General features: G+C 53.5%; 1 protein-coding gene across 1 annotated transcript; it reads left to right on the top strand.

The window, feature by feature from the left end:
* Positions 1 to 804: 804 nt before the first annotated feature.
* LOC118003325 (cholesterol side-chain cleavage enzyme, mitochondrial) lies at positions 805 to 12,628 on the top strand. Its single transcript, XM_034994219.1, has 9 exons — positions 805 to 1,078; positions 4,008 to 4,163; positions 5,784 to 5,983; positions 6,869 to 7,072; positions 7,720 to 7,877; positions 10,570 to 10,736; positions 10,976 to 11,054; positions 11,571 to 11,768; positions 12,239 to 12,628. The coding sequence occupies exons 1-9, from the start codon at positions 810 to 812 to the stop codon at positions 12,368 to 12,370; spliced, it is 1,563 nt and encodes a 520-aa protein (XP_034850110.1). The 5' UTR covers positions 805 to 809; the 3' UTR covers positions 12,371 to 12,628.
* The last annotated feature ends 669 nt before the right edge of the window (positions 12,629 to 13,297 follow it).

Raw genomic sequence — 13,297 nt, 5'->3', positions numbered from 1 at the left:
TTCATATATACAATGGAATATTACTCAGCCATCAAAAAAATGAAATCTTACCATTTGCAATGATGTGGATGGAACTAGAGGGTATTATGCTAAGCGAAATAAGTCAGTCAGAGAAAGACAATTATCGTATGATCTCACTGATATATGGAATTTAAGAAATAGAACAGAGGATGATGTAATGAGCACTGGGTGTTATATAAGACTGATGAATCACTGAACTCTACTTCTGAAACCAATAATACATTATATGTTAATTAATTGAATTTAAATTTAAAAAAATTGGGGAACTGTACAAAAACAGTTTATAATGATCTCTGTCTCTGTCTCTATGTATCTACATATCTATGTAGCTATCATCTATTATAAATAAGGGCTGCAGGGTGGCTCTCACCTCCTCCTGGGCCCCTCATAAGCACCCCCAACCCCAGGTTGTCCACATGAGTGATGTCTGCCAGCGGTTGGGTCCCACTGCAGGGGGCAGCAGGAGGTCCCAGCAGAGGAAAGGCACAAACCTGGCCATTTCAGGGGCCTGCTAGGGTTGATAGTGAGGACAGAGACAGGGGGGTCTCCTTGTGCCTTGGGAAGCTTTTCTGGCTGCAGAAATCCCAGACTGAACCTTGGCACCCCAAGTCTGGGAGGGGCTGTGTGTGGGCCAGAGCCAATAGGAGAAGGAGGGAGGCTGACTGCTTTGTCAGTTCGCTTAGCCTTGAGCTGGTGCTTATAAGCTGGACGGCAGGGGCCCAGGGCCGGAGTCAACCTGGCAGGCCCACGGCAGTGTGAGCAGGGACCGTAGCCACCGTGGGGACAGCATGCTGGCCAAGGGGCTTCCTCTTCGCTCAGTCCTGGTCAAAGGCTGCCAGCCCGTCCTGAGCACCATGAGGGAGGGTCCTGGGCATCTCAGGGCGCCCACTGGGGAGGGGGCCAGTATCTCCACTCAGATTCCTCGCCCCTTTAGTGAGATCCCCACCCCTGGAAACAATGGCTGGCTAAATCTGTACAGTTTCTGGAGGGGGATGGGCTCACAGAAAATCCACTACCACCAGGTCCAGAACTTCCAGAAGTATGGCCCCATTTACAGGTAAGCCTGGCAGTGTGGGGCTGGTGGGATAGAGAGGTAGAGGGGCCTGGGAAGCTTGCTGGACTTCCCTTCCCCAAAAGTTCTATCCTCCATTCCAGGCTCTTATCTATCTTTTTTTTTTTTTTTTTTTTTTTTTTTTTTTTACAGGGGGGTGGGTAGGGGCAGAGGCAGAGGGAGAATCTTAAGCAGGCTCCGTGCCCAGCATGGAGCCCAACGCAGGGCTCGACCTCACGACCTGAGCCGAAATCAAGAGTCGGACACTTAACCGACTGCACCACCCAGGTGCCCCTGTTCTTATCACTTCTGACTTTACTCCTTCCGTGCCTGAGGATGGTGGCAGAAGGGAGAACCTTCCTAGACAGTGGGTTCTGTTCCCAGCCCTGAGGCCTCAATGCCGCTCAGATCCTACACCCTTTGAAACTATCCTGGGGGCAGGTGGTAAGAGAGCAAGCTCTGTTAACTGCCTCCCTACAGCCATTATCCTCAAGACGCCTTGGAAGGTAAAGCTCTCATCCCCATTGTCGGAGGCAACTGAAGCTCAGAGGGGTGAGCATTCTTGCCCTGGTCACGCAGTAAGAGCCCTGTCCCGCTGGGTTGCTGGCCTCCCCCCTCAGCCCTGTGCAGATCTGGAGCAGCTGATTTTGTCCCCTCCTGGCTAGAGCTTCTCAGTCTCCAAGCATCTGCCTTGGTTTCTGCCAGGAGGAAGGGTCTTTGGTCTTTTAGCCTCTGAATGTGCTCCCCCCCTGCCCCTAGGGGCTGCCCTTGGTGGGAGGCCTCGCCTGTTCTGAATTGGCAGCTTCTAAGGTGCAAAGCCTTCAAGCCACAGCTGGGTTCTGTTCTGAACAGATACTTAAGGGGGATAAGGGGTTGTGGAGGTGCCAGTTGGGGGCCAGGAGGGGACACCAGGAGGGACAGTGCATTTTACTTTAAGTGAAAGGGTCAAAGTGGGAAAGGGCATTGATAGGATATGTTGGCTGGCTTGATGGTGGGCTTGGGGCGGGAGGGCAGGTGTGTTTGCCTAGGGGTCCAGCTGCTCATTCCTCAGGGTTCCTGACTCCCCTTCCCACAAAGGCTTTTGAAGTCCAAAGTGCTTTTTACAGCTGGTTGGAGGCAGGGAGCCCCGTGGCTGAGTGCCAGGTTTGGGAGAAGGTTGCTCCTCACTTCGGGGACATGGTTCGTTATTCCTGCTTCCTTCCCTCCTCCTCTTCCCTTGCTTCCTCTCCCTCTGGTTGGAACTCCTTCTTTTATCAAGCCCCTTTCTGTTTTCTGAGTCACTATCATCTGAGCCTCTTGACACGTCCTTGAATTTGATGTTACTATGCACGTTTTACAGGTAGAGAAACTGAGGCCGGGAAGGAGAAGGGTCTTGCCAAGGTCACACAGCTCATCAGGGCAAAGCCAGGGCTGTCTTTGGAACACCAGTTGTCTGACTCCTAGTTTGGTGTCCCCGTTCTGTTCTAACTTATGGCCCAGAAATGATAAACTTCTGAATACATGTGATTAAACAATTCAAAAAATATAGGCAAGCACAAATGGCAATTGCAATCAGATATAATCCCAATGTTGATAACATTTATGTAGCATTAAGGATGTGAATATATTATGTATGCTGTTTGGTGGGGTCCCACAACAACATCTGGATGACTTCTTTCCTCTTTTTTCTCTTTAATATGATTTTAAAAGGCAGCACGGTAGTCTGGAGTGTGGATAAGCCACATTGATTGAAGCCAGTTCTGTAAAGTGGACATCTAGCCCTCCCTGGGCTATTTTGCTATTAAACGTGATGCTTATCCATTAGGCATCATTGTTATGCATCAGATCACTGCCTTGAGCTAGATTCCCAGAGTTGGAATTGGTAATAATAATAGCAGTTCAAGGATTTTGCTGAGCTGGGGTGAGGGGATGGAGATAGTGGTGTAAGGACACTTGGTAGCTGGAAAAACACTGAGGGGATTTTCTGGGAGGCCAGGGACAAAGCCCAAGGAGACTTGGGAAGGTAGGCTGGGGCTTAAATGGGTCAGTGGTTAAAGAGCACTCTCCCTTTCCCCTCCCCCCCTCTTTTCCTCTCCTCCCTTCCCCTCTTCCCACCTCCCTCCCTCCCTCCCTTTGAGGAAGGAGGAGGGGAGAGAACTTGGCTTATACCTGTATGTTTTTATATTTTGCCTTATAGTGTATCTTGAATTAACTTTCTTATGCAAAAGGCAGATGCACATGAGAAGTGGACTTTTCGGCCGTTTCCCCACAGAGACCGCCTACTTTGTGACATATATCTGCACTTGAGGCCTGGTGTTTTACCCTGATTTTATCTGAATAGAGGCAAAGTGCTTTGTTGGAATCCAAGGAGAGGCAGGGTGGCCACTCCCAGCATTCCAATCCTAGAGCCTCGAAGGGACTGGCTGGCCAGGTGTCTGGGCTGCCTACCCAGCAGGCTACACTCCGGTGATGACGTGACCATGCTGTTTCTGAGCTCTGCAGTGGGTGTGATGGGGGGAGGGTGCTGAGGGTGTGGACTCGCAGCAAGAAGAGCATGGCAGCGAGGACTTGATGGTCCTGGGGGGGCGGTGGCTGGTCCTGGGGACATGCCCTGGTACGGCAGCTACCACTGTGATGATGAGCATAAAGCTGTCACTTACAGAATGCCTAACAGGATCACATGCATAGACGTTATCATCTTGTCCTTCAGCAACCCTGTGAAACAGGTACTGAATCCCTATTTTATAAAAAAGGGAACTGGGACTCAGAGGGGGTGAGCGCCTTGCCTCAGGTCACAAAGCTGAGGAGGTTGTGGAATGGGGATCCACTCCCAGGACTGTTTGCTCTGTGCTCTAGGCCCCGAGGCAGTTATAGATGAGCTGAGCCCGGCCTGATTGCCCAGGGCCCCCTTGGCTTTCCTGGAATCCTCCATAGACCGTCTCATCTGTTCCTCCAGGGAGAAGCTGGGCAGCATAGAATCGGTTTATATCATCGACCCCGAAGATGTGGCCCTTCTCTTTAAGTCCGAGGGTCCCACTCCAGAACGATTTTGCATCCCGCCCTGGGTGGCCTATCACCAGTATTACCAGAGGCCCGTTGGCGTCCTGTTAAAGTGAGTCCTGGGCTGACTGCCGGGGGCTGGAGGGAGATGACAGAGAGCTGAGGTAGGGCCACAGCTGGGCCATGCTTGCCCTGCCCTTCCTGGCTGGGGCCTCTAGGCAAATCCTTGGCATCTTCCTGTCTCCATAAACCAGCTGATGGTAAGAACCACACAGCCAGTCTTCAGGGAACTGCTCAGGTTGAAGATTGGAACGAGTAAATAAAGCCCTAGAGAACTCCTCACTGATTGGTTCATTCATTAAGTCCCATCTTATTGAGCACCTACTATGGGCCAGGCTCTGGGGTACAGTGACAAGTGGGGCAGGGCCCCGCCACCGGGGGTCTACAGGGAGAAACGTAGGAAGAAACGATACTTGTCTACAGTGAGAAACGCAGACAAGTCAGTGTATTTAAGTGTAATGGACACCATATTCCACCAAATCGCTCATCAAAAATTTAAAATGTGCATATCCGGTGTTGCTGAGAATACAGAGAGACGAAAGCTCTCGTAGCTTGCTGGTGGGAGTGAACACTGGTGCCACCATTTCAGAAAATGGTTGGCCACTCCCTCCTGCACTTGGATATTCACCTACCTATGAGACAGCAGTGCTGTGCTCAGGGATAGACTCCAAAGAATGGAGTCCCGAGGGGACACGAGCTAGAATGTTTGCAGCAGTGCTGTTCCTAACAACCAAGCCCAGGAAACCAGTTAAATGCCCAACGGGAGTGAGAATGAGTAGGCGGGGGCCCACACCAGTCAAAGTGAACGGACTCAGTGACTGTCGAACGGACTTAGCAACAATTGAGACAGTAGTTAGAAATTTAAAATTGAGTGGATAAAGCAAATCATGACAGCCTTTTTACGAAGTTGAAAACAAATATACAGTTTTTAAAAGTATGTTTTGGAATAGCTATAGATGGAATAAAACTATATATAAAACAAGCAAGGGCATCAGGCTGGTGGTCCCCTTAGCCAGGGAGGCAGCAGGTGAGAGGGCCCGGGGGGTGTGCATCTAAGTTACTGTCAAGTTCCAGTTTTTGTGTTGCCTGGTGAGTTTGTGATAACATCCTTATAAACAAGCAAAGCCCTAAAACTATAAAGAGGGCTTTGCATGGATCTATTTTTGAGTATGGACCACAAGCTGAGGTTTATTAGTAACCCAATTTTCAGGACACCTGAGATCCCCCACCAACGTTAGTAATGGGACATGTTGGGGGTGCGGAGGAGGAGAGATTGGTCAGTTGTGTCTGTGAGAGGTCAGAAAAGGTGACAGAGAGGGGCGCTTGAATGGCAGGAGTTGAGCATCGGCCAGGAGGAAGGGGAGGGCATGCCTGCAGTGAGGCAAACAGTAGAGGATTTGGAAGTTACTTCTCGAGGCTCTAAGAATAGGAGTTCCTGGCCACAGCAGCAACAGAGGGAGTGGAGGAGGGTGGGGGTTTTGTTCTTCTTCGCCCTCTTTCTTCCTATCCCCTCCCCCAGGCCAGGCAGCAGCTGGGAGATGGGAGGCCCAGGGTGTTGGGGGTGGAAGTGAGTGCAGGGCTCTGAGCTGTGGCTCAGCCATGTCAGCCCCCTCTGGGTTTGCCAGGCGTGGGTTTTGTGACCATCAGGGCCTGAGGGCCTGTGTTTTCCCAGGAAGTCAGGAGCTTGGAAGAAAGACCGGCTGGCCCTGAACCAGGAGGTGATGGCTCCAGAGTCCATAAAGAACTTCATTCCCCTGCTGGACCCAGTGTCTCAGGACTTTGTCAAAGTCCTACACAGACGCATCACGCAGCAGGGCTCCGGAAAGTTCTCAGGGGACATCAGTGACGACCTGTTTCGCTTCGCCTTTGAGTGTAAGGGGCTTGTATCTACCTGCAGTGGTCCTGTGGGTGGGAGAACCCAGCCTCCTACCTTAAGACCCAGCATAGACCTTGAAGAAGCATTGGGATTGGCTTCTGGGATGAGCTGCTGGACACATCCTCTATCTCTCTCTCTCCTGGGACGTTGACCTTCGAGGTCTGGGAGGGGATGGGAGGGTTGGGTGGTTAATCTAAACTGGGTATTTGAGGATGTGTAGGAGTTTTACAGATAGGGTAAGGAGGTCAGGCAGCAGGGGCAGAGGGAACAGTGCATGCGAAGGTCTCATGGCTTGATGGGGACCATGTGATCACTGAAGGGGATTTGGGATGCCCAGAGTTTGGCATGAAATCAACATTCAAATTCCTGACCCAGTAGGCAGGAAACACTTGGGGTGGTTGTGACTTCTTAGGTCCAGCCTGAGTGGGTCGTGGATGGTCAATTACCAGGGATTTGTGTCCCCTAGTCTCTCGTCTGACCCGTTTCAGGAAATAGCCAATTTGGTCAATTATGGATGAGAAATCTATCTCTCTTCTCAGGAGGAAAGCCCAAAGGCTGCTTGGGGTGCTGGTGGAGCGGTGGGGGGAGTAGTCTCAGCCCCTCCCCGGCCCTTTCCCAGCTCTGCTGGAGACTCTGCTTCCCACCACGCTTTGTAGGGTCTTCCACATGCCCCTCTGAAGGATCCCAGTGGTTGCCAGAAGGCAGTTTTCCTCAGCCCCTTGATTTCAGCCTTTGGGGACTCAGGCCTCAGTTTCTTTACTGAAGGAGTCTGAGGCTGGGTGCGGGAGATCCTATGTGTTTGTGGGGGTGGTGGTGGGATTCCTGGGGCTAAGGCCCTCATATGGCCAGGTTGGAAGGGGCTCTCCTGTGTCCCTCTGCAGCCATCACCAACGTCATGTTTGGGGAGCGCCTGGGGATGCTGGAAGAGAGAGTGGACCCTGAGGCCCAGCGGTTCATTGACGCCGTCTACCAGATGTTCCACACCAGTGTCCCCATGCTCAACTTTCCCCCAGATCTGTTCCGTCTATTCAAGACCAAGACCTGGAGAGACCACGTGGCTGCATGGGATGTGATTTTCAATAAAGGTGAAGGCTGCATCCTGGGTAGCCAAGTCTGGGGGCCGGGAGAGCCCTGTCCACCTCAGAGGGTGGGAAACTGAGGCCTGGGATTGGGGAGAGAGAGAGGTAAGAAGCCTCTGTCCTCTAGTGGGCAGGGAGGCTCCAGAATCCCTGGCCATGGTGGACTATAGGCTGGCTATTGGAGATGGTTAGATTTTTCTGGAGAAAGAGGATCAGAGATGTTCCTCATATTCTTCCAGAGGAGCCCAGGATCCCCAGAGGGTTAAGGACCCGTGCTTCAGACACAGCTGTGCTCGGTGACAGATTAGGACTTTGGTGGGAGAGATCGGTAAGGCAGGGTGAAGAAGGTTGACTGGGTGTGGTGCTGACGCCAGACCTGGAATCAAGTCCACTCTGCCCCTGACACCCCCATGACCTTGGGCAAGTCACTACCCTCTAGGACTTCTGTTTCCTTATCTGTAAAATGGGGATGACATCACTCACCCCCTAGAACTGTGGTCAGGAATTAGATGGTTATGAAGAACTCAGCAGAGAGTGTGTGCTCAGTAAAGGGGCCGCTAGAAAGCTGGACTCCTGAACCCCCAGCCCTTGGTACCGCCTCTCACCTTCCCTCCCACCTGCAGAGAGCTCACTTCTTTTCCCCTCCTGCACAGCCGAGATCTACACCCAGAACTTCTACCGGGACCTGAGGCAGAAGAGAGACGTCAACAATTACCCGGGCATCCTCCACAGCCTCCTAAAAAATAACAAGCTGCTCTTTGAGGATGTCAAGGCCAATATTACGGAGATGTTGGCCGGGGGTGTGGACACGGTGAGGGGCCCTCAGCACGTCCTGTCCCTTCCTGGGCCCCGTGCCCCTTCCCTGCCACTCCACCCTGTCGCCTGAAACCCTACCCACGTGGGGTGGGTCTCCCTTTCCTGGTTGCATTTCATAAATACTGATCTCCTAGAAGGGTGAGGTCATATCCGGCCCCCATGGACCATGCCTTGAGGCCGATCCACCATTTTTCCTTTGCCCGTGAGAAGGGAGCGACTAGGTGTAGGGGCAGGCTTGTGCGTGGGGTTTGTAAGGGAGAAGCCCTCCAATCACAGGTGGAGAGCACAGCACACTGGATTCAGGAAGGCAGGCAGGCCCCCCGAAGAGCTGGGAGCCAGTGGAATTTGCCCCGGGGTCTTGTTGCTGTCTCCCATCCTCCCCCTTCCAGACTCAGTCCCCCAAGGCACCCCCAATCCTGAAGGCATGCTCTGTGGTGCCTCCCTCAGGTCCTCTCCCCAGGCAGGACAGTACCCCAGAAACTTCTGGAATGTCAAAATGTCTCTGGCCTGTGTACCTCCCTTTTCCCAATATCATGTTGCTGTGAGAGCGAGGGTTAATTATTTAGTTTATTGATTATTAGTTGGGATTGAGGCACCGAGACTATAAAGATGAATATGAGAGACCTCAAATGTCCCAAATGGCTCAGAGAGGAAGGGCATATTAGTGTTCTGGGGCTGTCATAACAAAGTACCACACACCAAGTGGCTTAAAAAGCAGAAGTTTATTCTCTTGAAGTTCTGGAGCTGGAAGCCAAGATCCAGGTGGCTGGGTGGGTTTCTTCTGAGGCCTCTCCATGGCCTGTGGATGGCTGTCTTCTCCCTGTGTCTTCACACAGTCTGTGTCCAAATCTCTCCTTCTTATATGCATACCAGTCCCATTCATTAGGGCTCCCCCATAGGACCTCATTTTACCTTACTTCGCTCTGTAACGGGCCCTATCTCCCGATACAGTCACATTGTGAGGTCCTGGGGCGGGTAGGACTTCAACATGTGAGCTTGGTGGGGACACGACTCATCCCGTGACAAGGAGGCAGCATGCGCACAGATGACCAGCGCATGACGGTGTAGCACTGGACGGCCAGGCACGGGCCGGGGACTGAGGGCGCTGAGAAGAGGGGAGAGAGAACGTGGCCTTGTAGGACAGGGAGAGTGCGCCATACAGGAACTGAAATTCAGCTTGTGTCTTGAGGGCTGTTGCTGGGAGGAGAGAGGAGCTGGAGAGTTTCGGGACCAGGAAGAAGTGGGTGTCAAAGCCCCCATGTTAATAACGTTCTTTCCTAGGTGTCATCTTTATGCTGTGCTCTAATAGAGGAGGGTTGGTCTATGGGACAGGCTGCAGACGAGCCTTTGAGCATGTTTTAAACACTGTCAGTTATGTAGAAGACATCTCCCAAACCACTGGCCTGCACCAAATCACCTATCCTTAGGTGACATTTATTAAGCCTGTCCTTTATGGCAGGCAGGGGCCTAAGCTTTTCACATGTATTAACTCATTGAGTATTCACAAACAACACTGGGAGATATGCTACTATTATCCCTCAATTTTAGGTGAGGAAATGGACACAGAGAGGTTAAGTCACTTAGTCAAGGTCACACAGCTCGGAACTTATTTGACTACTTTATTAAACAAATATCTCCTGAGTACCCACTCTGTGTCAGGCCTTGGAGGTAATAGGACAAACACACAGGTGTGCTCTGAGCCTTAAAGAAAGAGTACATCCTTGCTTCTTAGTTTGGGGAGGGGGATTCTAGAAAGAGGAAACAGCATGAGGAAGATTTCTGGTCTTCAGGAGCTGCATGTAGCTCGGTACAGCTAGAGCTTGAGGTGCATGTTGGAGAGAGGTAGCAGTGGGGCTGAGAATGGTAGGCGGGTGTTGGGGGGCCCTGTGGGTCAGGCATGAGCTTCTGGGGCCAGGTAAGGGTTTTAAGCTGAGAGGTGACTACATGGCATTTTTTCCCGAGTGCTCCTGCTGGGAGGAAGAAGGAGAGTGTCCAAACCTCTTGGGCAAAAAAATGATCCCTGGTAAGATGACATGTCCTGGCCATAGGAAGGAGGGCGGCTTCAGCCTGGGGTCCCACCACTGAAGAATCTGGGGCTGTGGGGCTTGATGAGTGACCCTCATACCTCCAGCATGGTCACTGCCTCTGGCTAATAGCGAGATGACCTGGTTCATCTCGGGATATGCACACTCTAATTACGACACTGTTGGGAAACAGGTCTGGCTGTTCTGGTTTCAGTATCTTTGGGCCTCACTTTATTTTATGCTTTCACAGGCAAATGCTGAGGTTTGGGGAAGGGCTAGCGGGAGAGGAATGGAATGGCAGTCATTTGGGAGTACCACCGTTACAGAAGTAGGGTTTGGCTTCCAAAGCCCTCTGGGTCTTCTGGAAGAAGGCATTGGCTGTACGGGTGACTCTCCCAGCTGGGGAAACAGGTGGGCTCTGGTGACATCAGGGACGAGGACAGGGACAAGTGCTGCCCCAGACATGCCTGCCCTGGGGGGTGAGGAAGGCTTTTTTGGACCCTTGCCTTTAGAACTGTGTTTTGCTTTTGCGAATGGTGGTCTCTGGATACAGGGATGAGGGTGGGCAGAGATTCTTGGAAATGAAAATTTAGCCTGGGTTTAGAGGCCTCAGGAGTGATAGGTCCTCCTTGTCTTCTGCTGCCCCCCCCCACTCCCTGCCAGACGTCCATGACTCTGCAGTGGCACCTCTACGAGATGGCACGCAGCCTGAGGGTGCAGGAGATGCTGCGGGAGGAGGTCCTGGCGGCCCGGCGCCAGGCCCAGGGAAACCTGAGCACGATGCTGCAGCTGGTCCCGCTCCTCAAAGCTAGCATCAAGGAGACACTGAGGCAAGCCCGACCCTCCCGGCCTGCCCCCCCCATCCCCCAGATCCCTGGGCAGGGCACGAGGGAGGAGCTTGGTAGCGGGAAGCGAGAAGTCCAGGCCGACAGCTGGGAATGGGGAGGGAGGAAATAAGAGTTCGGGTTCTGTCTCCAGAATCCCCCCGGGATGCAGTAGCTGGGGCTGAGCCACCATGCGAGGCGTCCAGGCCTCAGGGCTTCAGCTCCTGAATGCCTTCCTCTGGCAGACTCCACCCCATCTCCGTGACCCTGCAGAGATACCTTGTAAATGACTTGATTCTTCGGAATTACATGATTCCTGCCAAGGTAGGTGCAGCGTGTGTGTGTGTGTGGGGGGGCTGCCAGCTCTGCCAGTCAGACAGGAGGCTGGGGGCGGACTGTAGTTGCACACAGACGGGGGCGATGGGGGTTTCTGTCCCCTCTTTCTTCCTGGAGCTGGCTGGTGTGGTCCTTGACAGCGCAGTCCAAGTGTGAACGAAGGGCAGGGGTACTGGACATAGTGGGTGATGATCTCTGGAAGGTTGCCCGAGTCCAAGGTTAGGAGGGAGGCCCCATGGGCTGCCTGGGTCTCAGGAGCCCCCTGGGGCTGAGCAAAAGGCAGACAATCCCGGGGGCCATCCCCGGCCTTGAGTCCTCGGTCATGTCCACATGATGGGCGAGGCTCAGGGAGGGCTGGGGCCTTTTTCAACGTCGTGCGGCAGGGAGCGTCCTGTGCCGGGAGGCAGGACAGCCTGGCTGGGGGTGGGAGCGGGGAGCTGAGTCATGCTCCAGGCTGTGAGTAGATGAGGCCTATACTCAGGCCTCTGCCCACCTTGTCCCCAGACATTGGTGCAGGTGTCCACCTATGCCATGGGCCAGGACCCCACCTTCTTCTTCAATCCGGGCAAGTTTGACCCAACCCGATGGCTGGGTAAAGATAAGGACCTCATCCACTTCCGGAACCTGGGCTTTGGCTGGGGTGTGCGGCAGTGTGTGGGCCGGCGGATCGCTGAGCTCGAGATGACCCTCTTCCTCATCCACGTGAGTCCAGCCGGGGACATCAGGGCAGCCTGAGCTGGCCGTGGACCGAATGAAGGCACTGACCCTCCTACACCCACTTCTGTCCAGAGCCCAGGGAGTACAAGGCTGGGGACATCTGTCTCCCATGACTTGCCCTCCTCCTCCCCCACAATTTTGGGCTAATCTGCCGTCTCCTCTTTTGGGCTAATTTGCTTATTACCATTGGTGTCCCCTGGCCATCTGTTCCCTCCAAGCGGTGACAGGATGGGTGTGGGGTGGGACGAGGTTTTGTAGAAGCTAAGGTGAATCAAGGGGACAAAGCACTAGGGGTGTATTTTCACACACTGTGCCGGGTACATAGGAGCTGGCTGTTGAGCCCTTAGAACTCCTTGAGTCAGGCAAAACAGGCAACACCTACAGGTGAATGAGCCTGGCCCCGGGGGAGACAGTCCCTCCCCATCTCTCCCCTAAGCCCATCTCCTCTTTCTCAGATTCTGGAGAACTTCAGAGTTGAAATGCAACATCTCAGTGATGTGGGCACCACATTCAACCTCATCCTGATGCCCGACAAGCCCATCTTCTTCACCTTCAGGCCCTTCAACCAGGACCCACCCCAGGTGTGATTAGAGAGGGTGCACATCGCCTCTGCCACCCATCAAGCCAGCAGGGGTGCTGGAGGGAGGCCCGAGGGGGTGGCACCCCTGGTGGTGTCTGCTCGTCAGCCCTCGGTCCCCCTCCCCTGCTCCTTTTGGACCAGCTCTGAGAAGAGAGAGTTGGTGCTCCATGGTCAGCTGCCCCAGCTCAGCCAGGGCACCCCTCTTTCCCGCCACCTCTTCCCCCTCTCCGCCTGCCCCAGGAAGGCAATAAATGGCTGAACTACGTGAAGTGTTTTCATTTCTATCTGACCCCCAAGGTAGCCATCACTCCTGTGGAGATGCTCTGTGGCCTGGGTCAACAGTGGGATCTGAGCATGAATGGGGGACCTGAGGCAGCTGCGCTTGAAGCTCTCTCTGCTGGGACCCCCCCCCAACACACACACCTACAGCAGCTCAGGGGCAGTAGGGTCGCCCTCCTTGCTGCCGCAGGAGTGAGGCTCTTGCCAGGCTCTGATTGGCTGAACCTTGGGTGGGAGTTCCGTGTGGGGTCTTGAGGACTTCCTGCCAAGGCCCAGTGAGAGATTTGGGGGAAGCTAGGGCCGAAGCCTGTGAGTGAGGGTCTGGTGTGAGGTGACTGACCTAGAGAATAAGAGGCCAGCGTGCTTTCTTTACCCCACCTGACCTTTCTCTGGGTTTCCCCAGGCCTCAGCTTCCTGTTCTAGGGAGATGTGTCCACTTGCCCAAGCTCTAGGCAAGAAGACTATGGCTGAGTCTGGTACATTATTTGGACTGTCGGACACTGGTCCCAATTTCAGCCCTCTTAACCCCTTCTGAGTCCATAATTCCTGATCTGACCGGGTGCCTGATCCTTTCTGGCCCTCTGCTAGTCAGGTCTAAGTCCTGCAGGCAGACAGGGGAGCTAATCCTGCTCAGGACAGTGGCCCTGCAGCCTTG

Source organism: Mirounga leonina, unplaced genomic scaffold, assembly GCF_011800145.1.
Source record: "Mirounga leonina isolate KUSES-001 unplaced genomic scaffold, KU_Mleo_1.0 Mir_91, whole genome shotgun sequence".
Taxonomy (NCBI): domain Eukaryota; kingdom Metazoa; phylum Chordata; class Mammalia; order Carnivora; family Phocidae; genus Mirounga; species Mirounga leonina.
This window is presented reverse-complemented; position numbering and strand designations above follow the sequence as displayed.

Excerpts from the sequence above, each read along its gene's own strand:
- LOC118003325 (XM_034994219.1), top strand. The coding sequence starts at position 810 with ATGCTGGCCAAGGGGCTTCCTCTTCGCTCAGTCCTGGTCAAAGGCTGC. Across the intron at positions 4,164-5,783 it reads CCCGTTGGCGTCCTGTTAAA|GAAGTCAGGAGCTTGGAAGA; the intron begins GTGAGTCCTGGG and ends GTGTTTTCCCAG. Across the intron at positions 5,984-6,868 it reads GTTTCGCTTCGCCTTTGAGT|CCATCACCAACGTCATGTTT; the intron begins GTAAGGGGCTTG and ends GTCCCTCTGCAG.